Consider the following 27,757-nt stretch of genomic DNA (forward strand, 5'->3'; position numbering starts at 1 on the left):
TGTTGGACTGACACATGAGATAGCTTATCTCCCCTTCAGAAGAGTCCTGTTGGACTGAAACATGAGATAGCTTATCTCCCCTTCAGAAGAGTCCTGTTGGACTGAAACATGAGATAGCTTATCTCCCCTTCAGAAGAGTCCTGTTGGACTGACACATGAGATAGCTTATCTCCCCTTCAGAAGAGTCCTGTTGGACTGAAACATGAGATAGCTTATCTCCCCTTCAGAAGAGTCCTGTTGGACTGAAACATGAGATAGCTTATCTCCCCTTCAGAAGAGTCCTGTTGGACTGACACATGAGATAGCTTATCTCCCCTTCAGAAGAGTCCTGTTGGACTGAAACATGAGATAGCTTACCTCCCCTTCAGTGTGTGTGTGTGTGTGTGTGTGTGTGTGTGTGTGTGTGTGTGTGTGTGTGTGTGTGTGTGTGTGTGTGTGTGTGTGTGTGTGTGAAAGAGAGAGAAATAGACACACACACATACCTGTTCACACAATGAAATAATAAAACACTACATTCACTGCCTCTGCCAGACTGTGGCCTGTGCTGATGGACTGTCACGCACTAAAGCGTAGTGGGTGCAGAGTCAGGCGCAGGAGGCAGAAAGTACTGAGTAGTGCTTTATTAGGCACAGGGAAAATACGTGCACTCCAACACTCACGGGCGCAGACAAACACGATACCCAAAACCAGGACCTAACAAGTCCAGAGGGATAACCCCGAAACCAAACACGCTACCCAAAACCAGGACCTAACAAGTCCAGAGGGATAACCCCAAAACCAGGACCTAACAAGTCCAGAGGGATAACCCCGAAACCAAACACGGTACCCAAAACCAGGACCTAACAAGTCCAGAGGGATAACCCCAAAACCAAACACGATACCCAAAACCAGGACCTAACAAGTCCAGAGGGATAACCCCAAAACCAAACACGCTACCCAAAACCAGCTACCACCGGCCTGAGGAGAGACACATGAAACGAAGGGGTTAATACGCTAATAGGAAGGTAGTTGTAATCGATAACACACCTCGTTTATCCTCCTCAGGACTTTGAAAGGCCCCACACCCTGCGGCCCCAGCTTCCGGCAGGGCAGGCGGAGGGGTAGGTTTTGGGTCGAGAGCCAGACCCTGTCCCCTGGTACAAACACGGGGGCCTCACTGCGGTGGCGGTCAGCGCCCCTCTTCTCAGGTAGGCTCGTTGAGAACAAGTTCTCATTTACAACTGCGACCTGGCCAATAAAGCAAACCAGTACCACACAAACAACAACACAGAGTTACACATGGAATAAACAAACATACTGCCAATAGTACAACAGAGAAAGTCTATATACAGTGTATGCAAATGAGGTAGGATAAAGGAGGTAAGGCAATAAATAGGCCATAGTGGTGAAATGATGAGTGTGCAAGTAACGGTACTGGGGTGCAAAGGAGCAAAATAAATAAAATAAATAACAATAACAATATCAAATCAAATGTATTTATATAGCCCTTCTTACATCAGCTGATATCTCAAAGTGCTGTACAGAAACCCAGCCTTAAACCCCAAACAGCAAGCAATGCAGGTGTAGAAGCACGGTGGCTAGGAAAAACTCCCTAGAAAGGCCAAAACCTAGGAAGAAACCTAGAGAGGAACCAGGCTATGAGGGGTTGCCAGTCCTCTTCTGGCTGTGCCGGGTGGAGATTATAACAGAACATAGCCAAGATGTTCAAATGTTCATAAATGACCAGCATGGTCAAATAATAATAATCACAGTAGTTGTCGAGGGTGCAGCAAGTTAGCACCTCAGGAGTAAATGTCAGTTGGCTTTTCATAGCCGATCATTAAGAGTATCTCTACCGCTCCTGCGGTCTCTAGAGATATGGTGATGAGGTAGTTGGATGGGCTATTTACAGATGGGCTATGTACATGTGCAGTGATCTGTGAGCTGCTCTGACAGCTGGTGCTTAAAGCTAGTGAGGGAGATATGAGTCTCCTGCTTCAGTGATTTTGTCACGACTTCCTCCGAAGTCGGTCCCTCTCCTTGTTCGGGCGGCGTTCGGCGGTCGAAGTCATCGACCTTCTAGCCATCGCTGATCCTCTTTTCATTTTCCATTGGTTTTGTCTTGTCTTGTATCACACCTGGTTCCAAATCCCATTCATTACATGTTGTGTATTTATTAACCCTCTGTTCCCCCTCATTGTCCTTGTCGGTGATTGTTTGTTTGCTTTGTGGAAGATTATGTTCTGGTGTGCGATGGGGTTTGTACCCATTTATATTGGTATATTTTTGGTTTTCAGAGTTTTGAGCACATATAAAATGGCTCCGTTTTATACCAAGTTCATTATCCTGCGGCTGACCTCCCTGCCACCAGCACGCACCCTGACAGAATCACCGACCAGGACAATGAGGGGGAACAGAGGGCAATGCCACCAGCACACACCCTGACAGAATCACCGACCAGGACAATGAGGGGGAACAGAGGGCAATGCCACCAGCACGCACCCTGACAGAATCACCGACCAGGACAATGAGGGGGAACAGAGGGCAATGCCACCAGCACGCACCCTGACAGAATCACCGACCAGGACAATGAGGGGGAACAGAGGGCAATGCCACCAGCACGCACCCTGACAGAATCACCGACCAGGACAATGAGGGGGAACAGAGGGCAATGCCACCAGCACGCACCCTGACAGAATCACCGACCAGGACAATGAGGGGGAACAGAGGGCAATGCCACCAGCACGCACCCTGACAGAATCACCGACCAGGACAATGAGGGGGAACAGAGGGCAATGCCACCAAATACTAATTGAGTGTATGTAAACTTCTGACCCACTGGGAATGTGATAAAAGAAACAAAAGCTGGAATAAATCATTCTCTCTGCTAATTTTCTGACATTTGACATTCTTTAAAATAAAGTGGTGATCCTAACTGACCTAAAAACAGGGAATTGTTACTAGGATTAAATGTTAGGAATTGTTTAAAACTGAGTTTAAAATGTATTTGGCTGAGGTGTATGTAAACTTCTGAATTCAACTGTACATTTGAACAGCATACAGGACAAACAAACTGGTTCTTCAACGTTGGTTTAGTGGAAAAATATTAAAACGGACTACAGGCAATGTATTGGAAGACTTCTAACAGATTTTATTCTTAAAATACCAGAAATGTATGATAGCTAATATTTCTGAAATCATAATATAAACATCTTAATGACAGAAGTTAAAATATATTGCATCCCAGCACCTCCTCTGATCTCTTTCTCTCGCTCAGACACACACAGGTGATAGGTGGTTGTAAATGTGGACATTGACAGTGATAAGTACTATTGTTGACATTTGGTTCAAGGTCTTAAAAGTCATACTTACTTTCTGTTTGTAACACTTCATGACACATAACTGACAGAAAGAAGCGGTTACCATGAAAGTGATGCCCACAACACAGGAAACCATAGAGAAAGCAGCTGTGCTACTGACATGCTGAGGCCCATAAAGTCAGACAGCAGCCCTCCCACCTATGCTCCACCCACTGCCAATCAACCTACAACCAGAGACGGAAAGAGAAAGCGATACATCTCACTGGCTCTTTTTCCTGGTTCATTTGAAGTCAGCGAAACAAGCAGAACAGACCCAGCTACTATCGCAATTGGTGTTTATGGGAGAACCACCCCTTAAGCAGAGCCTGGAACGGTGACCAAGGTAAATGGACAACGGTAAACCGCGTCTTCATTTATCTGAAACGTAATAAAGCCCTTTTTTTTTCTTTTTTTTTTTTAAATATAGTCGTTGACATTCAAAGAGCTGACATTCTGAGCCTCAAGTCGGTAGATTATCATGTCTCTGTCAGACCTTTATACACCCTCTTTGCTACAATCTTACCCAAATGCATGATGGGGGTCTGCCACAACTTCTGGCCCCAGCGCCCCCCACCTGACGCCCATGATGCCCAGCCCCTCATCGCTAAACAATGGTGAGCCACAGAGGGAGGAGAAAGGGGGGGGGGGGACTTCTCTTCTAAACACTGAACATTCAAATCAAATCTAGTGCATGATGTTGATTGGTTGTATACAGTATGATGATATGTAAAAAGAAACAAAACAAAAAACATCTTATATCATACAAACTATATAAAATACATTAACTTGCATTGTGAATTTAAACCAATGTATGGAGTGGTGAATCAATTAGAGAAACAAGTGGTCAGACACTGATAGTAGTTGTATTGTATCTCCACCTTGTGTTTCAGCAGTACTGATGATAGCCAGCAGGGGGCAGACAGGATACAGCTCAAAAAGAGACGTTGGTGTCACATCAGCTGCCTGTTTCTGTTCCTGGTCGTGATGATGATTGTGGTCATCCTGGTAATTGACCTCAAAGACCGGATCTCACCTTCAACAACGAATCCGGCAGCAAACATGTCAGTTAGGATTCTGGCCACTCCTCCTCCGTATGTGTCCCCAGGACCGTACCATGTAGAATACCCATCAGAGTACATCTTCATCCTGGATGAGCCAGAGAAATGCCGGGAGCAGAACCCCTTCCTGGTTCTGATGGTGCCAGTGGCGCCCTATAACAGGGACGCTCGTGACGCCGTCCGCAGTACTTGGGGCAGTGAGAGGCAGGTACTGGGCAAAGAGGTCCGTCTGTTCTTCCTGCTGGGACTGCCCAGTGGAGAGGAGACAGAGCAGCTCCAGGAGAAGGTGCTGCAGGAGAGCAAAGAGCACCAGGATCTGCTGCAGAGCGACTTCATAGACGGCTACAAAAACCTGACCATCAAGACCATGGTGATGATGGAGTGGCTGAGCTCTCGCTGCCCCAACGCCTCCTACGCCATGAAGATCGACTCAGACATGTTCCTCAACGTGAACACCTTGGTCAACATGCTGCTTCACGCTCCAAAGCAGAACTACATGACTGGACTAGTGGCCCGACGGGGCGCCGTTCTAAGAGACCGTAACTCCAAATGGTATCTTCCAATGGAGGTGTTTCCTGAACCGGTATATCCACCTTACGCTCTGGGCCTGGGCTATGTCTTCACCTTAGACCTCCCCAGGAAGCTGGTGGAGGCGTCCAGGCATGTTAAAGCCGTCTACATAGAGGATGTGTATCTGGGACTGTGTATGAAACACCTGGGCATCCGGCCTACTGACCCCCCGAGTGACAACCTCTTCCAAGGGTATGCAGGAGCCCAGAACCGCTGTCACTACATGGCTGTTATCACGACCATCCTCGACACTCCTCAAAAGCTTCTGGAAGTATGGAGAAACTTACACCAACCTGGGCCTGTCTGTCAGTGAAAACAACACTCTGGGAAAGACAAATAGCCTTGAGGTTAGAGCGTTTGGCCAATAACCCAAAAAGGTTGATGGTTCCAATGCCGGAGCTGACAAAATGGCAAATCTGTCACTGTGCCCTTGAGCAAGCACTTAACCCCAGTGCTCCATGGGTGCTGGACATTGGTGTCCCTGACCGTGACCTCCCTGTGGGTGTCTTGTTTGTTTCTGTGGATGTGGTAGAGAAGGATCACCTTATCTCTGTGTTTCTGTGGATGTGGTAAAGGATCACCTTATCTCTGTGTTTCTGTGGATGTGGTAGAGAAGGATCACCTTACCTCTGTGTTTCTGTGGATGTGGTAGAGAAGGATCACCTTACCTCTGTGTTTCTGTGGATGTGGTAGAGAAGGATCACCTTATCTCTGTGTTTCTGTGGATGTGGTAGAGAAGGATCACCTTTTCTCTGTGTTTCTGTGGATGTGGTAGAGAAGGATCACCTTATCTCTGTGTTTCTGTGGATGTGGTAAAGGATCACCTTACCTCTGTGTTTCTGTGGATGTGGTAGAGAAGGATCACCTTACCTTTGTGTTTCTGTGGATGTGGTAGAGAAGGATCACCTTACCTCTGTGTTTCTGTGGGTGTGGTCGAGAAGGATCACCTTATCTCTGTGTTTCTGTGGATGTGGTAGAGAAGGACCACCTTATCTCTGTGTTTCTGTGGATGTGGTAGAGACGGATCACCTTATCTCTGTGTTTCTGTGGATGTGGTAGAGACGGATCACCTTATCTCTGTGTTTCTGTGGATGTGGTAGAGAAGGATCACCTTATCTCTGTGTTTCTGTGGATGTGGTAGAGACGGATCACCTTATCTCTGTGTTTCTGTGGATGTGGTAGAGACGGATCACCTTATCTCTGTGTTTCTGTGGATGTGGTAGAGAAGGATCAGCTTACCTCTGTGTTTCTGTGGATGTGGTAGAGACGGATCACCTTATCTCTGTGTTTCTGTGGGTGTGGTCGAGAAGGATCACCTTATCTCTGTGTTTCTGTGGATGTGGTAGAGAAGGATCACCTTACCTCTGTGTTTCTGTGGATGTGGTAGAGAAGGATCACCTTATCTCTGTGTTTCTGTGGATGTGGTAGAGAAGGATCACCTTATCTCTGTGTATCTGTGGATGTGGTAAAGGATCACCTTATCTCTGTGTTTCTGTGGATGTGGTAGAGAAGGATCACCTTATCTCTGTGTTTCTGTGGATGTGGTAGAGAAGGATCACCTTTTCTCTGTGTTTCTGTGGATGTGGTAGAGAAGGATCACCTTATCTCTGTGTTTCTGTGGATGTGGTAAAGGATCACCTTACCTCTGTGTTTCTGTGGATGTGGTAGAGAAGGACCACCTTATCTCTGTGTTTCTGTGGATGTGGTAGAGACGGATCACCTTATCTCTGTGTTTCTGTGGATGTGGTAGAGACGGATCACCTTATCTCTGTGTTTCTGTGGATGTGGTAGAGAAGGATCACCTTATCTCTGTGTTTCTGTGGATGTGGTAGAGACGGATCACCTTATCTCTGTGTTTCTGTGGATGTGGTAGAGACGGATCACCTTATCTCTGTGTTTCTGTGGATGTGGTAGAGAAGGATCAGCTTACCTCTGTGTTTCTGTGGATGTGGTAGAGAAGGATCAACTTACCTCTGTGTTTCTGTGGATGTGGTAGAGAAGGATCAACTTACCTCTGTGTTTCTGTGGATGTGGTAGAGAAGGATCACCTTACCTCTGTGTTTCTAACAGTGGTGGGAAATTGTACCCAAATCTCATACTTGAGTCAAAGTAAAGATACCTTAATAGAAAATAACTCAAGTAAAAGTGAAAGTCCCCCTGTAAAATATTACTTGAGTGAAAGTCTAAAGGTATTTGGATATAAATCTGCTTAATTAACTATCAAAAGTAAAAAGTACAGGTATAAATCAATTCAAATTCCTTATATTAAGCAAACCAGACGGCACTATTTTCTAGTTTTTTAAAAACATTTTCAGATAGCCAGGGGCCACACGCCAACACTGAGACACTCCAACACTGAGGCACTCCAACACTGAGACACTCCAACACTGAGACACTCCAACACTGAGACACTCCAACACTGAGACACTCCAACACTGAGACACTCCAACACTGAGGCACTCCAACACTGAGACACTCCAACACTGAGACACTCCAACACTCAGACACTCCAACACTGAGACACTCCAACACTGAGACACTGAGACACTCCAACACTGAGACACTGAGACACTCCAACACTGAGACACTCCAACACTGAGACACTCCAACACTGAGACACTCCAACACTGAGACACTCCAACACTCAGACACTCCAACACTGAGACACTCCAACACTGAGACACTCCAACACTGAGACATTATTTACAAACACAGCATTTGTGTTTAGTGAGTCCTCCAGATCAGAGGCAGTAGGGATGACCAGGAATGTTCTCTTGATAATTGTGTGAATTGGACCATTTTCCTGTCCTGCTAAGCGTTCAAAATGTAACGACTATTTTTGGGCGTCGGAGAAAATGTATGGAGTAAAAATAACATTATTTTTTTTAGGAATGGAGTGAAGTAAAAGTAAAAAGTTGTCAAAAATGACCATATTAGAGACACACATTTCTTTCACAAAGAATTAGAAAACAAATCCAATTTTGATAATCTGTCCTTCTGCCCCTGAACAAGGCAGTTAACCCACTGTTCCCCTGTAGGCCGTCATTGAAAATAAGAACTTGTTCTTAACTGACTTGCCTAGTTAAATAAACATGTCTATTGGGTAAAAATTCCACAGTGTGAAATCACAGCAGCAAGATGTGTGACTTGTTGCCACAAGAAAAGGGCAAACCAGTGAAGAACAAACACCATTGTAAATACAACCCATATTTATGTTTATTTATTTTCCTTTTTGTACTTTATTTCCACATCATTACAACACTGTACATAGACATAATATGAGCTGACAAAATGGCAAATCTGTCGCTGTGCCCTTGAGCAAGGCACTTCACCCCAATGCTCCATGGGTGCTGGACAATGGTGTCCCTGTCCGTGACCCCGCTCCCTGTGGGTGTCCTGGGGGCAGCTGGGATATGAAGAAACACATTACCATCACATACCTGTGCACACGGTGTATGTTTTCTCTTACTGACATTCAGAGTCTAGAACCCAAAGACAACAGTCACAGCCCAAACAACACAACCAAAGACAACAGTCACACCTCAAACAACACAACCAAAGACAACAGTCACAGCTCAAACAACACAACCAGAGACAACAGTCACAGCCCAAACAACACAACCAGAGACAACAGTCACAGCTCAAACAACACAACCAGAGACAACAGTCAGAGCACAAACTACACAACCAAAGACAACAGTCACAGCTCAAACAACACAACCAAAGACAACAGTCACAGCTCAAACAACACAACCAAAGACAACAGTCACAGCTCAAACTACACAACCAAAGACAACAGTCACAGCTCAAACAAAACAACCAAAGACAACAGTCACAGCTCAAACAACACAACCAAAGACAACAGTCACAGCTCAAACAACACAACCAAAGACAACAGTCACAGCTCAAACTACACAACCAAAGACAACAGTCACAGCTCAAACAACACAACCAAAGACAACAGTCACAGCTCAAACAACACAACCAAAGACAACAGTCACAGCTCAAACAACACAACCAAAGACAACAGTCACAGCTCAAACAACACAACCAAAGACAACAGTCACAGCTCAAACTACACAACCAGAGACAACAGTCACAGCTCAAACAACACAACCAAAGACAACAGTCATAGCTCAAACAACACAACCAAAGACAACAGTCACAGCTCAAACAACACAACCAAAGACAACAGTCACAGCTCAAACAACACAACCAGAGACAACAGTCACAGCACAAACAACACAACCAAAGACAACAGTCACAGCTCAAACAACACAACCAAAGACAACAGTCACAGCTCAAACAACACAACCAATGACAACAGTCACAGCTCAAACAACACAACCAAAGACAACAGTCACAGCTCAAACAACACAACCAAAGACAACAGTCACAGCTCAAACAACACAACCAAAGACAACAGTCACAGCTCAAACAACACAACCAAAGACAACAGTCACAGCTCAAACAACACAACCAAAGACAACAGTCACAGCTCAAACAACACAACCAAAGACAACAGTCACAGCTCAAACAACACAACCAAAGACAACAGTCACAGCTCAAACAACACAACCAAAGACAACAGTCACAGCTCAAACTACACAACCAGAGACAACAGTCACAGCTCAAACAACACAACCAAAGACAACAGTCATAGCTCAAACAACACAACCAAAGACAACAGTCACAGCTCAAACAACACAACCAGAGACAACAGTCACAGCACAAACAACACAACCAGAGACAACAGTCACAGCACAAACAACACAACCAAAGACAACAGTCACAGCTCAAACAACACAACCAAAGACAACAGTCACAGCTCAAACACAACCAATGACAACAGTCACAGCTCAAACAACACAACCAAAGACAACAGTCACAGCTCAAACAACACAACCAAAGACAACAGTCACAGCTCAAACAACACAACCAAAGACAACAGTCACAGCTCAAACAACACAACCAAAGACAACAGTCACAGCTCAAACAACACAACCAAAGACAACAGTCACAGCTCAAACAACACAACCAAAGACAACAGTCACAGCTCAAACTACACAACCAAAGACAACAGTCACAGCACAAACAACACAACCAAAGACAACAGTCACAGCTCAAACTACACAACCAAAGACAACAGTCACAGCTCAAACAACACAACCAAAGACAACAGTCACAGCTCAAACAACACAACCAAAGACAACAGTCACAGCTCAAACAACACAACCAAAGACAACAGTCACAGCTCAAACAACACAACCAAAGACAACAGTCACAGCTCAAACAACACAACCAAAGACAACAGTCACAGCTCAAACAACACAACCAAAGACAACAGTCACAGCTCAAACAACACAACCAAAGACAACAGTCACAGCTCAAACAACACAACCAAAGACAACAGTCACAGCTCAAACAACACAACCAAAGACAACAGTCACAGCTCAAACTACACAACCAGAGAACCCAGTCACAGCTCAAACAACACAACCAAAGACAACAGTCACAGCTCAAACAACACAACCAAAGACAACAGTCACAGCTCAAACAACACAACCAGAGACAACAGTCACAGTTCAAACAACACACCCAGAGACAACAGTCACAGCTCAAACAACACAACCAAAGACAACAGTCACAGTTCAAACAACACAACCAAAGACAACAGTCACAGCTCAAACAACACAACCAAAGACAACAGTCACAGTTCAAACACCACAACCAAAGACAACAGTCACAGCTCAAACACCACAACCAAAGACAACAGTCACAGCTCAAACAACACAACCAAAGACAACAGTCACAGCTCAAACAACACAACCAAAGACAACAGTCACAGCTCAAACAACACAACCAAAGACAACAGTCACAGCTCAAACAACACAACCAAAGACAACAGTCACAGCACAAACAACACAACCAAAGACAACAGTCACAGCTCAAACTACACAACCAAAGACAACAGTCACAGCTCAAACAACACAACCAGAGAACCCAGTCACAGCTCAAACAACACAACCAAAGACAACAGTCACAGCTCAAACAACACAACCAAAGACAACAGTCACAGCTCAAACTACACAACCAAAGACAACAGTCACAGCTCAAACAACACAACCAAAGACAACAGTCACAGCTCAAACAACACAACCAGAGACAACAGTCACAGTTCAAACAACACACCCAGAGACAACAGTCACAGCTCAAACAACACAACCAAAGACAACAGTCACAGTTCAAACAACACAACCAAAGACAACAGTCACAGCTCAAACAACACAACCAAAGACAACAGTCACAGCTCAAACAACACAACCAAAGACAACAGTCACAGCTCAAACTACACAACCAAAGACAACCGTCACAGCTCAAACGACACAACCAAAGACAACGGTCTCAGAGTTTTGAAGTAACTAAAACCCGCAGACAGGAAGGGGTGCAGACAGAGACAGTGTGACAGTGCAATCGTTCACTTCCCCTGTCATTTACTGTAAAAGGAAGTCAGCGTTTGGGAGACTGAGACGCCTGATACTGAGGATGAATTCAGAATGACACCTTATCCTCTATATAGTCTCTGGTCAAAAATAGTGTCCTATATAGGAGATAAATGACTGTTTCCTCGATTTAGTCTCTGGTCAAAAAATAGTGTCCTATATAGGGAAACAATGACACCTTATCCCCTATATAGTCTCTGGTCAAAAAATATTGTCCTATATAGGGAAACAATGACACCTTATCCCCTATATAGTCTATGGTCAAAAATAGTGTCCTATATAGGGAAACAATGACACCTTATCCCCTATATAGTCTCTGGTCAAAAATAGTGTCCTATATAGGGAAACAATGACACCTTATCCCCTATATAGTCTCTGGTCAAAAAATAGTGCCCTATATAGGGGATAAAAAGTAGTGTATTATATAGGGAATAGGGTGCCACTGAGACAATAGTGCACAAGGATGAGAACGATAAACAACACTGATCATTTGGTTCACAGTAGTTTACCGACAGATCAGGATCACCCTGGTTTGAGAAAACTTCCAGAATTTCATTTTACCAGGCATGTCAGTTAAGAACAAATTCTTATTTTCAATGACAGCCTAGGAACAGTGGGTTTAACTGCCTTGTTCAGGGGCAGAACAACAGATTTGAACCTTGTCAGCTCAGGGATTCGATCTTGCAACCTTTCGGTTACAAGTCCAATGCTCTAACCACTAGGCTACCTGCCGCCCCAGATTGATGTATGTACTCTGAAATAAAGTATTTTTTTTATACAACTCGACATGAATAATTGTAGACGTAAAAGCCTACATCGAATATTAGTCTATGTTGCCTATTTGTTTACCACTGTCAAGAATGGCAAGCAATTTTTGTTGAATATATTGACTTCGTTTTCATCCTGTATTTGAATATATACGTGGTTTGTTGCCCACGTCCATGTGCTCTTTAAGATGTTGGCTAGGTCTCTACGCTCCACTTGATCAACAGGACTTGGTTGTTTGCCCGACAGTCCTGTTCCAAGTTCCCCGTCTAAATCCACAAAAACACATTCAGCCAGGAAGTTGCCCGGAAACACAGCCTGGTCTCATAGACTAGACGTAACATAATAAATGTGGGGGGAAAACAGACATTCAAATGAGAATGATATGTTATGTTTGGTATGGTTACGTAAGACAGAAGGTTACTCAAGTCAGAAACTAGAGGAGGGGGTCTGGTCGGGGGGTGGATATGTGGGTGTATAACGTGAACGTCTAGCAACCCAAAGGTTATGTGTTCGAATCTCATCACGGATTAGAAACTTTTCAACTACTTACTGCTTTTTAGCTACATGCACAGTCTTTTCAGAAATGGATCATTCAGATAGATATTTAGTGTCAAATTGACTCAATGGTTGTAAATTAGGCCCATGGTCCCCTATTGAACACTGAATAGTCTCATCATCATGTCCCTTGGCTTATCTCCCCTTCAGAAGAGTCCTGTTGGACTGAAACATGAGATAGCTTATCTCCCCTTCAGAAGAGTCCTGTTGGACTGAAACATGAGATAGCTTATCTCCCCTTCAGAAGAGTCCTGTTGGACTGAAACATGAGATAGCTTATCACCCCTTCAGAAGAGTCCTGTTGGACTGAAACATGAGATCGCTTATCTCCCCTTCAGAAGAGTCCTGTTGGACTGAAACATGAGATAGCTTATCTCCCCTTCAGAAGAGTCCTGTTGGACTGAAACATGAGATAGCTTATCTCCCCTTCAGAAGAGTCCTGTTGGACTGAAACATGAGATAGCTTATCACCCCTTCAGAAGAGTCCTGTTGGACTGAAACATGAGATCGCTTATCTCCCCTTCAGAAGAGTCCTGTTGGACTGAAACATGAGATAGCTTACCCCCCCTTCAAAAGAGTCCTGTTGGACTGAAACATGAGATAGCTTATCTCCCCTTCAGAAGAGTCCTGTTGGACTGAAACATGAGATAGCTTATCTCCCCTTCAGAAGAGTCCTGTTGGACTGAAACATGAGATAGCTTATCTCCCCTTCAGAAGAGTCCTGTTGGACTGACACATGAGATAGCTTATCTCCCCTTCAGAAGAGTCCTGTTGGACTGAAACATGAGATAGCTTATCTCCCCTTCAGAAGAGTCCTGTTGGACTGAAACATGAGATAGCTTATCTCCCCTTCAGAAGAGTCCTGTTGGACTGACACATGAGATAGCTTATCTCCCCTTCAGAAGAGTCCTGTTGGACTGAAACATGAGATAGCTTATCTCCCCTTCAGAAGAGTCCTGTTGGACTGAAACATGAGATAGCTTATCTCCCCTTCAGAAGAGTCCTGTTGGACTGACACATGAGATAGCTTATCTCCCCTTCAGAAGAGTCCTGTTGGACTGAAACATGAGATAGCTTACCTCCCCTTCAGTGTGTGTGTGTGTGTGTGTGTGTGTGTGTGTGTGTGTGTGTGTGTGTGTGTGTGTGTGTGTGTGTGTGAAAGAGAGAGAAATAGACACACACACATACCTGTTCACACAATGAAATAATAAAACACTACATTCACTGCCTCTGCCAGACTGTGGCCTGTGCTGATGGACTGTCACGCACTAAAGCGTAGTGGGTGCAGAGTCAGGCGCAGGAGGCAGAAAGTACTGAGTAGTGCTTTATTAGGCACAGGGAAAATACGTGCACTCCAACACTCACGGGCGCAGACAAACACGATACCCAAAACCAGGACCTAACAAGTCCAGAGGGATAACCCCGAAACCAAACACGCTACCCAAAACCAGGACCTAACAAGTCCAGAGGGATAACCCCAAAACCAGGACCTAACAAGTCCAGAGGGATAACCCCGAAACCAAACACGGTACCCAAAACCAGGACCTAACAAGTCCAGAGGGATAACCCCAAAACCAAACACGATACCCAAAACCAGGACCTAACAAGTCCAGAGGGATAACCCCAAAACCAAACACGCTACCCAAAACCAGCTACCACCGGCCTGAGGAGAGACACATGAAACGAAGGGGTTAATACGCTAATAGGAAGGTAGTTGTAATCGATAACACACCTCGTTTATCCTCCTCAGGACTTTGAAAGGCCCCACACCCTGCGGCCCCAGCTTCCGGCAGGGCAGGCGGAGGGGTAGGTTTTGGGTCGAGAGCCAGACCCTGTCCCCTGGTACAAACACGGGGGCCTCACTGCGGTGGCGGTCAGCGCCCCTCTTCTCAGGTAGGCTCGTTGAGAACAAGTTCTCATTTACAACTGCGACCTGGCCAATAAAGCAAACCAGTACCACACAAACAACAACACAGAGTTACACATGGAATAAACAAACATACTGCCAATAGTACAACAGAGAAAGTCTATATACAGTGTATGCAAATGAGGTAGGATAAAGGAGGTAAGGCAATAAATAGGCCATAGTGGTGAAATGATGAGTGTGCAAGTAACGGTACTGGGGTGCAAAGGAGCAAAATAAATAAAATAAATAACAATAACAATATCAAATCAAATGTATTTATATAGCCCTTCTTACATCAGCTGATATCTCAAAGTGCTGTACAGAAACCCAGCCTTAAACCCCAAACAGCAAGCAATGCAGGTGTAGAAGCACGGTGGCTAGGAAAAACTCCCTAGAAAGGCCAAAACCTAGGAAGAAACCTAGAGAGGAACCAGGCTATGAGGGGTGGCCAGTCCTCTTCTGGCTGTGCCGGGTGGAGATTATAACAGAACATAGCCAAGATGTTCAAATGTTCATAAATGACCAGCATGGTCAAATAATAATAATCACAGTAGTTGTCGAGGGTGCAGCAAGTTAGCACCTCAGGAGTAAATGTCAGTTGGCTTTTCATAGCCGATCATTAAGAGTATCTCTACCGCTCCTGCGGTCTCTAGAGATATGGTGATGAGGTAGTTGGATGGGCTATTTACAGATGGGCTATGTACATGTGCAGTGATCTGTGAGCTGCTCTGACAGCTGGTGCTTAAAGCTAGTGAGGGAGATATGAGTCTCCTGCTTCAGTGATTTTGTCACGACTTCCTCCGAAGTCGGTCCCTCTCCTTGTTCGGGCGGCGTTCGGCGGTCGAAGTCATCGACCTTCTAGCCATCGCTGATCCTCTTTTCATTTTCCATTGGTTTTGTCTTGTCTTGTATCACACCTGGTTCCAAATCCCATTCATTACATGTTGTGTATTTATTAACCCTCTGTTCCCCCTCATTGTCCTTGTCGGTGATTGTTTGTTTGCTTTGTGGAAGATTATGTTCTGGTGTGCGATGGGGTTTGTACCCATTTATATTGGTATATTTTTGGTTTTCAGAGTTTTGAGCACATATAAAATGGCTCCGTTTTATACCAAGTTCATTATCCTGCGGCTGACCTCCCTGCCACCAGCACGCACCCTGACAGAATCACCGACCAGGACAATGAGGGGGAACAGAGGGCAATGCCACCAGCACACACCCTGACAGAATCACCGACCAGGACAATGAGGGGGAACAGAGGGCAATGCCACCAGCACGCACCCTGACAGAATCACCGACCAGGACAATGAGGGGGAACAGAGGGCAATGCCACCAGCACGCACCCTGACAGAATCACCGACCAGGACAATGAGGGGGAACAGAGGGCAATGCCACCAGCACGCACCCTGACAGAATCACCGACCAGGACAATGAGGGGGAACAGAGGGCAATGCCACCAGCACGCACCCTGACAGAATCACCGACCAGGACAATGAGGGGGAACAGAGGGCAATGCCACCAGCACGCACCCTGACAGAATCACCGACCAGGACAATGAGGGGGAACAGAGGGCAATGCCACCAAATACTAATTGAGTGTATGTAAACTTCTGACCCACTGGGAATGTGATAAAAGAAACAAAAGCTGGAATAAATCATTCTCTCTGCTAATTTTCTGACATTTGACATTCTTTAAAATAAAGTGGTGATCCTAACTGACCTAAAAACAGGGAATTGTTACTAGGATTAAATGTTAGGAATTGTTTAAAACTGAGTTTAAAATGTATTTGGCTGAGGTGTATGTAAACTTCTGAATTCAACTGTACATTTGAACAGCATACAGGACAAACAAACTGGTTCTTCAACGTTGGTTTAGTGGAAAAATATTAAAACGGACTACAGGCAATGTATTGGAAGACTTCTAACAGATTTTATTCTTAAAATACCAGAAATGTATGATAGCTAATATTTCTGAAATCATAATATAAACATCTTAATGACAGAAGTTAAAATATATTGCATCCCAGCACCTCCTCTGATCTCTTTCTCTCGCTCAGACACACACAGGTGATAGGTGGTTGTAAATGTGGACATTGACAGTGATAAGTACTATTGTTGACATTTGGTTCAAGGTCTTAAAAGTCATACTTACTTTCTGTTTGTAACACTTCATGACACATAACTGACAGAAAGAAGCGGTTACCATGAAAGTGATGCCCACAACACAGGAAACCATAGAGAAAGCAGCTGTGCTACTGACATGCTGAGGCCCATAAAGTCAGACAGCAGCCCTCCCACCTATGCTCCACCCACTGCCAATCAACCTACAACCAGAGACGGAAAGAGAAAGCGATACATCTCACTGGCTCTTTTTCCTGGTTCATTTGAAGTCAGCGAAACAAGCAGAACAGACCCAGCTACTATCGCAATTGGTGTTTATGGGAGAACCACCCCTTAAGCAGAGCCTGGAACGGTGACCAAGGTAAATGGACAACGGTAAACCGCGTCTTCATTTATCTGAAACGTAATAAAGCCCTTTCTTTTTTTTATTTTTTTTATATATAGTCGTTGAGATTCAGAGAGCTGACATTCTGAGCCTCAAGTCGGTAGATTATCATGTCTCTGTCAGACCTTTATACACCCTCTTTGCTACAATCTTACCCAAATGCATGATGGGGGTCTGCCACAACTTCTGGCCCCAGCGCCCCCCACCTGACGCCCATGATGCCCAGCCCCTCATCGCTAAACAATGGTGAGCCACCGAGGGAGGAGAAGTGGGGGGGGACTTCTCTTCTAAACACTGAAAATTCAAATCAAATCTAGTGAATGATGTTGATTGGTTGTATACAGTATGATGAAGTGAACATAGTTCATATGTAAAAAGAAACAAAAAAACATCTTATATCATACAAACTATATAAAATACATGAACTTGCATTGTGAATTTAAACCAATGTATGGAGTGGTGAATCATTTAGAGAACAAGTGGTCAGACACTGATAGTAGTTGTATTGTATCTCCACCTTGTGTTTCAGCAGTACTGATGATAGCCAGCAGGGGGCAGACAGGACACAGCTCAAAAAGAGACGTTGGTGTCGCATCAGCTGCCTGTTTCTGTTCCTGGTCGTGATGATGATTGTGGTCATCCTGGTAATTGACCTCAAAGAACGCATCTCACCTTCAACAACCAATCCAGCAGCTAACATGTCAGTTAGGATTCTGGCCACTCCTCTTCCGTATGTGTCCCCAGGACCGTACCATGTAGAATACCCATCAGAGTACATCTTCATCCTGGATGAGCCAGAGAAATGCCGGAAGCAGAACCCCTTCCTGGTTCTGATGGTGCCAGTGGCGCCCTATAACAGGGACGCTCGTGACGCCGTCCGCAGTACTTGGGGCAGTGAGAGGCAGGTACTGGGCAAAGAGGTCCGTCTGTTCTTCCTGCTGGGACTGCCCAGTGGAGAGAAGACAGAGCAGCTCCAGGAGAAGGTGCTGCAGGAGAGCAAAGAGCACCAGGATCTGCTGCAGAGCGACTTCATAGACAGCTACAAAAACCTGACCATCAAGACCATGGTGATGATGGAGTGGCTGAGCTCTCGCTGCCCCAACGCCTCCTACGCCATGAAGATCGACTCAGACATGTTCCTCAACGTGAACACCTTGGTCAACATGCTGCTTCACGCTCCAAAACAGAACTACATGACTGGACTAGTGGCCCGATGGGGCGCCGTTCTAAGAGACCGTAACTCCAAATGGTATCTTCCAATGGAGGTGTTTCCTGAACTGATATATCCACCTTACGCTCTGGGCCTGGGCTATGTCTTCACCTTAGACCTCCCCAGGAAGCTGGTGGAGGCGTCCAGGCATGTTAAAGCTGTCTACATAGAGGATGTGTATCTGGGACTGTGTATGAAACACCTGGGCATCCGGCCTACTGACCCCCCCAATGGAAACCTCTTCCAGGTTTCCCCTGTGGCTTATGACCGCTGCACCTACTCGCGGCTGATAGCCACAACCACATACAGTATCACTCACCAGGTCAACGCATGGACAGACCTACACAAACCTGGTCCTCCCTGCTGATCTCATAGAGTAACAAAAAGTTTCTGCAATATTGAAGGTCCCCAAGAACACAGTGGCCTCCATCAATCTTAAATAGAAGAAGTTTGGAACCACCAAGACTCTTCCTAGAGCTGGCCGCCAAGCCAAACTGAGCAATCGGTGGAGAAGGTCCTTGGTCAGGGAGGTGACCAAGAACGCGATGGTCATTCTGACAGAGCTCTAGAGTTCCTCTGTGGAGATGAGAGAATCTTCCAGAAGGACAATGATCTCTGCAGCACTCCACCAATCAGGCCTTTATGGTATGCTGTGGGGATGTTTTCAATGCCAGTGACTGGGAGACTAGTCATGATTGAGGCAAAGATGAACGGAGCAAAATACAGAGAGATCATTGATGAAAACCTGCTCCAGAGCACTCAGGACCTCAGACTGGGGTTACAGTTCACCTTCCAACAGGACAAAAACCCTAAGCACCCAGCCAAGACAATGCAGGAGTGGCTTCGGGACAAGTCTCTGAATGTCCTTGAGTGGCCCAGCTAGAGCCTAGACTTGAACCCAATCGAACATTTCTTGATAGATCTAAAAACAGCTGTGCAGCAACACTCCTCATCTAACCTGAAAGAGCTTGAGAGACTCTGCAGAGAAGAATGAGAGAAACTCCTCAAATACAGGTGTGCCAAGCTTGTAGCGTCATACCCAAGAAGACTCAAGGTTGTAATCACTGCCAAAGGTGCTTTGACAAAGTACTGAGTAAAGGGTCTGAATACTTTCCAAAGGCAAAATTTTCTAAAATCCTGTTTTTGCTTTGTCAATATGGGGTATTGTGTGTAGATTGATGAGGGGAAATAACTATTTAATACATTTTAGAATAAGGCTTTAACCTACCAAAATGTGGAAAAAGTCAAGGTGTCTGAATACTTTCCAAAGGCTCTGTATACCTTGGTGAAGAACATTTACACCCTGAAGGACCAGTTTCTTCACGTTACGTCCTTTGGGAGAATGTTGTTTTTCTCTGAACCAAGGCAGACACCTTGCCTCACCGGTTTTTCATTCAAAAGCCTTTTTTAAACAAAGACTGAGAGCAGCAGTTATCTGTCTAACATGGACTAAGAAATGGATTCACCGGGTTGGGTCTGTCTGTGGTGAATGTGTGTACTACACTGAAGCAGCAGACACCCAGAACAAGTTAAACAGGTTTATTGTAATAGAGACTAGTTGGCTGTGTTTAGACAGGCAGACCAATTCTGTTCTTTTATACACTAAATGTTCATTTGACCAATAATCACATCTATTTCAGAACTGATCTGATGGTCAAAAGTCTAAACACAGCCGCTGCACTGCACTTCATAATCAGGTTTGCCTTTTCCCAGAGTGCATCTGTAACAGGTTAATTTGACCCTGCTTCTCACAGCAGGGAAAATAACACTGGAGCAGCAGAACATGTAGATTATAATTAACAACTTTTTGGTTGTCGTAGGGGTTGATATAGTTTTCGTGAGGGCAAATCATGTTTGAAATGTTAAAGTGGAAATTACAAACTTTAGAACCCTTTTTAAACCACTAAAATTGGCATTTCCTGCTACGCAGGAATATTCTCTGTGACAACAGAGTGATCAAATAGACAGCAGATCTGTGTAGTTCCTGACGGAAAGAAGTGAAGGGGAACTGTGAAGGCTTTGGCTGTAGAGGCAATAGAATAGTAGACCAGGCACTTTCCCCAAAGTCACAAGTCAGGGGGAACTGTGAAGGCTTTGGCTGTAGAGGCAATAGAATAGTAGACCAGGATGAAGGGTGTCATTTGGGGCCAAGCATTGTCACCAAAGTCACAAGTCAAAAGTTTTTTTATTTTCTTTATTTAACTAGGCAAGTCAGTAAAGAACAAATTCTTATTTACAATGACCGGCCTACACCGGCCAAACCCAGACGACACTGGGCCAATTGTGCGCCGCCCTAACAGGACTCCCAAACACGGCCGGTTGTGATACAGCCTGGAATCGAACCAGGGTGTCTGTAGTGACGCCTCAAGCACTGAGATGCAGTGCCTCAGACCGCTGCGCCACTCAGGAGCCCCAAGTCAAGAAGCTTCGTATGAGCTGTAGTGTTTATTATGTGGCGGAAGGAGGAAGGTTTAGTCCAGCTATCAGGAAGAGATGCTACCTTGCATTCATTTTGCACTTGGCAGGGTCAGAGGGAATGTGGTTTGCCTGAGAGTTTGTGCCAACTGCGTTGATGACAGCTGAGACGGCACACTGAGGAGGACCTATCACTTCCTCCTTCGTTCTTGACAGAGATGTAATCTGGTGACTTTGTAATGCATTTCCACTTTGATTAAAATGTTTTAATAATGATTATGGTGATGTTTCTAATTTTGGATTAGAAGAGAGTTAAAACACACAAAACAATATTTGTCTGCCCAAAGGGCCTGTTACACAGATGATGTTTAGACTACAGTGTGATTAGACCAGGGCTGATGTTTAGGCTACAGTGTGGTTAGACCAGGGCTGATGTTTAGGCTACAGTGTGGTTAGACCAGGGCTGATGTTTAGACTACAGTGTGGTTAGACCAGGGCTGATGTTAGACCAGGGCTCATGTTTAAACTACAGTGTGATTAGACCAGGGCTGATGTTTAGGCTACAGTGTGGTTAGACCAGGGCTGATGTTTAGACTACAGTGTGGTTAGACCAGGGCTGATGTTAGACCAGGGCTGATGTTTAAACTACAGTGTGATTAGACCAGGGCTGATGTTTAGGCTACAGTGTGGTTAGACCAGGGCTGATGTTTAGGCTACAGTGAGGTTAGTACAGGGCTGATGTTTAGACTACAGTGTGATTAGACCAGGGCTGATGTTTAGGCTACAGTGTGGTTAGACCAGGGCTGATGTTTAGGCTACAGTGTGATTAGACCAGGGCTGATGTTTAGACTACAGTGTGATTAGACCAGGGCTGATGTTTAGACTACAGTGAGGTTAGACCAGGGCTGATGTTTAGACTACAGTGTGGTTAGACCAGGGCTGATGTTTAGGCTACAGTGAGGTTAGTACAGGGCTGATGTTTAGACTACAGTGTGATTAGACCAGGGCTGATGTTTAGGCTACAGTGAGGTTAGACCAGGGCTGATGTTTAGACTACCGTGTGGTTAGACCAGGGCTGATGTTTAGGCTACAGTGTGATTAGACCAGGGCTGATGTTTAGGCTACAGTGAGGTTAGACCAGGGCTGGAATAAAACCCTGCACAACCAGTAGCTATCCTGGAGGATGGCAGCCACCCTTGATATAACATTGTAGAAAAAGGGAAAGGGTTACACCAAAAAGGTATTGTACTGAAACATTGACCACAACACATGAACGGAGGTACAATCTTCTTGTCACGCCCTGGCTATAGAGAGGCTTTTTATTCTCTATTTTGGTTAGGCCAGGGTGTGACTAGGGTGGGCAGTCTATGTTCTTTTTTCTATGTTTTTGTGTTTCTATGTGTTTGGCCTGGTATGGTTCCCAATCAGAGGCAGCTGTCAATCGTTGTCTCTGATTGAGAACCATACTTAGGTAGCCTGTTCCCACCTGTGTTGGTGGTTGTTTTCTGTTTTGTGTGTATACCTTACAGAACTGTTTCGTTTCGTTCTCTCCCTTTGTTGTTTTTTTGTCATTTCAGTGTTCAGTTTATTTTATGACATTAAAATGAACACTTACCACGCTGCACCTTGGTCCTCTTCTCCTTCTTCCAAGGACAATCGTTACACTTGTGTTCAGGAGATATTTATATTATTTTACTGTTTTTATTTAATTAAAATAGTTATTTTATGGCTGTAATGTCTGTACATAAAGAGGGGTTTTACATGTTGAGTAGTCCTCTCATCATTATTGTTACAACGATCTATCCATGCTCATAGTTATGTATGGTCAGTAGAAGGTTTATGTTTATATAGTGTATAGACTAGTCTCTGGAGAAGCTAGCTGGGGACCAGCGCTGGGTTCAGAGGTTATAAAGTGTATAGGCTAGTCTCTGGAGAAGCTAGCTGGGGGACCAGTGCTGGTTTGGCTCTGGGTTCAGAGGTTATAAAGTGTATAGACTAGTCTCTGGAGAAGCTAGCTGGGGGACCAGCTCTGCTTTGGCTCTGGGGTTCAGAGGTTATAAAGTGTATAGACTAGTCTCTATAGAAGCTAGCTGGGGGACCAGCGCTGGGTTCAGAGGTTATAAAGTGTATAGACTAGTCTCTGGAGAAGCTAGCTGGGGGACCAGCGCTGGGTTCAGAGGTTATAAAGTGTATAGACTAGTCTCTGGAGAAGCTAGCTGGGGGACCAGCGCTGGGTTCAGAGGTTATAAAGTGTATAGACTAGTCTCTGGAGAAGCTAGCTGGGGGACCAGCGCTGGTTTGACTCTGGGTTCAGAGGTTATAAAGTGTATAGACTAGTCTCTGGAGAAGCTAGCTGGGGACCAGCGCTGCTTTGGCTCTGGGTTCAGAGGTTATAAAGTGTATAGACTAGTCTCTGGAGAAGCTAGCTGGGGGACCAGCGCTGCTTTGGCTCTGGGTTCAGAGGTTATAAAGTGTATAGACTAGTCTCTGGAGAAGCTAGCTGGGGGACCAGCGCTGCTTTGGCTCTGGGGTTCAGAGGTTATAAAGTGTATAGACTAGTCTCTGGAGAAGCTAGCTGGGGGACCAGCTTTGGGTTCAGAGGTTATAATGTGTATAGACTAGTCTCTGGAGAAGCTAGCTGGGGGACCAGCGCTGCTTTGGCTCTGGGGTTCAGAGGTTATAAAGTGTATAGACTAGTCTCCGGAGAAGCTAGCTGGGGGACCAGCTTTGGGTTCAGAGGTTATAATGTGTATAGACTAGTCTCTGGAAAAGCTAGCTGGGGGACCAGCGCTGCTTTGGCTCTGGGGTTCAGAGGTTATAAAGTGTATAGACTAGTCTCTGGAGAAGCTAGCTGGGGGACCAGCTCTGGGGTTCAGAGGTTATATAGTGTATAGACTAGTCTCTGGAGAAGCTAGCTGGGGGACCAGCGCTGCTTTGGCTCTGGGGTTCAGAGGTTATAAAGTGTATAGACTAGTCTCTGGAGAAGCTAGCTGGGGGACCAGCGCTGCTTTGGCTCTGGGGTTCAGAGGTTATAAAGTGTATAGACTAGTCTCTGGAGAAGCTAGCTGGGGGACCAGCGCTGCTTTGGCTCTGGGTTCAGAGGTTATAAAGTGTATAGACTAGTCTCTGGAGAAGCTAGCTGGGGACCAGCGCTGGGTTCAGAGGTTATAAAGTGTATAGACTAGTCTCTGGAGAAGCTAGCTGGGGGACCAGCACTGGTTTGGCTCTGAGTTCTGAGATTATAAAGTGTATAGACTAGTCTCTGGAGAAGCTAGCTGGGGGACCAGCGCTGCTTTGGCTCTGGGTTCAGAGGTTATAAAGTGTATAGACTAGTCTCTGGAGAAGCTAGCTGGGGGACCAGCGCTGCTTTGGCTCTGGGTTCAGAGGTTATAAAGTGGATATAGAATGATTATTTGTTTTATATGAACATGAGTACAAACAATGGTTGAAAAAGAAAAGTACAGTCTCACAGGAGTTCAGATACAATAACCTAATAACCAACGTTATGACAGACGAGCTGTCTTCTTCAGGGTATAATGACAAACCCTGCGGGTCACTAGTTTATATAGTGTCAAAGGACACACACAGGTGTCTGTAATCATGGTATAATGACAAACCCTGCGGGTCACTAGTTTATATAGTGTCAAAGGACACACACAGGTGTCTGTAATCATGGTATAATGACAAACCCTGCGGGTCACTAGTTTATATAGTGTCAAAGGACACACACAGGTGTCTGTAATCATGGTATAATGACAAACCCTGCAGGTCACTAGTTTATATAGTGTCAAAGGACACACACAGGTGTCTGTAATCATGGTATAATGACAAACCCTGCGGGTCACTAGTTTATATAGTGTCAAAGGACACACACAGGTGTCTGTAATCATGGCCGGCTGTGGCTTGATATCATTGGTTAATTTACAGATATAAATAGAACGTATAAAAAACATGAATGGATAACATGAGATCATAGATACAATTTGGCTATATAGGCCTTCAAACATTTACAATAGCAAAACCACAATAATCACAAGAATGGCTTCAGATCAAAGACATTTGTCCTTTTCCTCCAGGCATTGGGAACAAACAATTGAGACCGAAGGGACAAAGGGTGTTTAAATGAAAGATCCAGGCAGCCTCTCGTTGTAACAATAAATAGTGGAGATCACCCCCTCCTCTCAAGTGTTTAACTTCCCTTAGCCAGCGCCTCGCCTAAACAGCTGTGTGTTTCTTTCACCTCCAGAGTTCCTGAAGATGAGAGAGTATGTCTGCTGTATGATCTTGGGGAAATAGAAAATTAAATCCATGTCGTGATTTATTGCCCTCTGTGTGACGACCTGAGACATGTTGGTGATAACCCTGAAGGATTCTGGGTTACGGGACGAGCAGAGGCTTGAATTCTCTTTCAGTCGGGGCGTGGTTGAGATAGCTCAGATAGTTCCCAATGCCTGGAGGAAAATTACAAACGTATTGGTTGGTATAGTAGGGCTAGATGGTAGATGGTTGTGTAGTGGGGCTAGATGGTAGATGGTAGATGGTTGTGTAGTGGGGCTAGATGGTAGATGGTAGATGGTTGTGTAGTGGGGCTAGATGGTAGATGGTTGTGTAGTGGGGCTAGATGGTAGATGGTTGTGTAGTGGGGCTAGATGGTAGATGGTTGTGTAGTGGGGTTAGATGGTAGATGGTTGTGTAGTGGGGCTAGATGGTAGATGGTTGTGTAGTGGGGCTAGATGGTAGATGGTAGCTGGTTGTGTAGTGGGCCTAGATGGTAGATGGTTGTGTAGTGGGGTTAGATGGTAGATGGTTGTGTAGTGGGGCTAGATGGTAGATGGTTGTGTAGTGGGGCTAGATGGTAGATGGTTGTGTAGTGGGGCTAGATGGTAGATGGTAGATGGTTGTGTAGTGGGGTTAGATGGTAGATGGTTGTGTAGTGGGGCTAGATGGTAGATGGTAGATGGTTGTGTAGTGGGGCTAGATGGTAGATGGTTGTGTAGTGGGGCTAGATGGTAGATGGTTGTGTAATGGGGCTAGATGGTAGATGGTAGATGGTTGTGTAGTGGGGCTAGATGGTAGCTGGTTGTGTAGTGGGGCTAGATGGTAGATGGTAGATGGTTGTGTAGTGGGGTTAGATGGTAGATGGTTGTGTAGTGGGGCTAGATGGTAGATGGTTGTGTAGTGGGGCTAGATGGTAGATGGTTGTGTAGTGGGGCTAGATGGTAGATGGTTGTGTAGTGGGGCTAGATGGTAGATGGTTGTGTAGTGGGGCTAGATGGTAGATTGTTGTGTAGTGGGGCTAGATGGTAGATGGTTGTGTAGTGGGGCTAGATGGTAGATGGTAGATGGTTGTGTAGTGGGGTTAGATGGTAGATGGTTGTGTAGTGGGGCTAGATGGTAGATGGTTGTGTAGTGGGGCTAGATGGTAGATGGTAGATGGTTGTGTAGTGGGGCTAGATGGTAGATGGTTGTGTAGTGGGGCTAGATGGTAGATGGTTGTGTAGTGGGGCTAGATGGTAGATGGTTGTGTAGTGGGGCTAGATGGTAGATGGTTGTGTAGTGGGGCTAGATGGTAGATGGTTGTGTAGTGGGGCTAGATGGTAGCTGGTTGTGTAGTGGGGCTAGATGGTAGATGGTAGATGGTAGCTGGTTGTGTAGTGGGGCTAGATGGTAGATGGTTGTGTAGTGGGGCTAGATGGTAGCTGGTTGTGTAGTGGGGCTAGATGGTAGATGGTTGTGTAGTTGGGCTAGATGGTAGATGGTTGTGTAGTGGGGCTAGATGGTAGATGGTAGATGGTTGTGTAGTGGGGCTAGATGGTAGATGGTTGATGGTTGTGTAGTGGGGTTAGATGGTAGATGGTAGATGGTTGTGTAGTGGGGCTAGATGGTAGATGGTTGTGTAGTGGGGCTAGATGGTAGATGGTAGATGGTTGTGTAGTGGGGCTAGATGGTAGATGGTTGTGTAGTGGGGCTAGATGGTAGATGGTTGTGTAGTGGGGCTAGATGGTAGATGGTTGTGTAGTGGGGCTAGATGGTAGATGGTTGTGTAGTGGGGCTAGATGGTAGATGGTTGTGTAGTGGGGCTAGATGGTAGATGGTAGATGGTTGTGTAGTGGGGCTAGATGGTAGATGGTTGATGGTTGTGTAGTGGGGCTAGATGGTAGATGGTTGTGTAGTGGGGCTAGATGGTAGATGGTTGTGTAGTGGGGCTAGATGGTAGATGGTTGTATAGTGGGGCTAGATGGTAGATGGTAGATGGTTGTGTAGTGTGGCTAGATGGTAGATGGTTGTATAGTGGGGCTAGATGGTAGATGGTAGATGGTTGTGTAGTGGGGCTAGATGGTAGATGGTTGTGTAGTGGGGCTAGATGGTAGATGGTTGTGTAGTGGGGCTAGATGGTAGATGGTTGTGTAGTGGGGCTAGATGGTAGATGGTTGTGTAGTGGGGCTAGATGGTAGATGGTAGATGGTTGTATAGTGGGGCTAGATGGTAGATGGATGTGTAGTGGGGCTAGATGGTAGATAGTAGATGGTTGTGTAGTGGGGCTAGATGGTAGATGGTTGTGTAGTGGGGCTAGATGGTTGCTGGTTGTGTAGTGGGGCTAGATGGTAGATGGTAGATGGTTGTGTAGTGGGGCTAGATGGTAGATGGTAGATGGTTGTGTAGTGGGGTTAGATGGTAGATGGTTGTGTAGTGGGGTTAGATGGTAGATGGTTGTGTAGTGGGGCTAGATGGTAGATAGTAGATGGTTGTGTAGTGGGGCTAGATGGTAGATGGTTGTGTAGTGGGGTTAGATGGTAGATGGTTGTGTAGTGGGGCTAGATGGTAGATGGTTGTGTAGTGGGCCTAGATGGTAGATGGTTGTGTAGTGGGGCTAGATGGTAGATGGTTGTGTAGTGGGGCTAGATGGTAGATGGTTGTGTAGTGGGGCT

At 45.4% G+C, this 27,757-nt stretch overlaps 2 protein-coding genes across 2 annotated transcripts; both read left to right on the plus strand.

Moving 5' to 3' along the window:
• Nucleotides 1-3,599: 3,599 nt before the first annotated feature.
• LOC129834961 (beta-1,3-galactosyltransferase 1-like) lies at nt 3,600-5,802 on the plus strand. Its single transcript, XM_055900327.1, has 2 exons — nt 3,600-3,952; nt 4,232-5,802. The coding sequence occupies exons 1-2, from the start codon at nt 3,870-3,872 to the stop codon at nt 5,277-5,279; spliced, it is 1,131 nt and encodes a 376-aa protein (XP_055756302.1). The 5' UTR covers nt 3,600-3,869; the 3' UTR covers nt 5,280-5,802.
• An 11,295-nt stretch (nt 5,803-17,097) lies between these two features.
• On the plus strand, nt 17,098-21,104 carry LOC129834148 (beta-1,3-galactosyltransferase 1-like). Its single transcript, XM_055898886.1, has 2 exons — nt 17,098-17,449; nt 17,733-21,104. The coding sequence occupies exons 1-2, from the start codon at nt 17,367-17,369 to the stop codon at nt 18,778-18,780; spliced, it is 1,131 nt and encodes a 376-aa protein (XP_055754861.1). The 5' UTR covers nt 17,098-17,366; the 3' UTR covers nt 18,781-21,104.
• The last annotated feature ends 6,653 nt before the right edge of the window (nt 21,105-27,757 follow it).

The sequence above is a fragment of the Salvelinus fontinalis genome, chromosome 35, assembly GCF_029448725.1.
Source record: "Salvelinus fontinalis isolate EN_2023a chromosome 35, ASM2944872v1, whole genome shotgun sequence".
Taxonomy (NCBI): Eukaryota; Metazoa; Chordata; class Actinopteri; order Salmoniformes; family Salmonidae; genus Salvelinus; species Salvelinus fontinalis.

Excerpts from the sequence above, each read along its gene's own strand:
- LOC129834961 (XM_055900327.1), top strand. The coding sequence starts at position 3,870 with ATGATGGGGGTCTGCCACAACTTCTGGCCCCAGCGCCCCCCACCTGAC. Across the intron at positions 3,953-4,231 it reads CCCCTCATCGCTAAACAATG|TACTGATGATAGCCAGCAGG; the intron begins GTGAGCCACAGA and ends GTGTTTCAGCAG.
- LOC129834148 (XM_055898886.1), top strand. The coding sequence starts at position 17,367 with ATGATGGGGGTCTGCCACAACTTCTGGCCCCAGCGCCCCCCACCTGAC. Across the intron at positions 17,450-17,732 it reads CCCCTCATCGCTAAACAATG|CAGTACTGATGATAGCCAGC; the intron begins GTGAGCCACCGA and ends CTTGTGTTTCAG.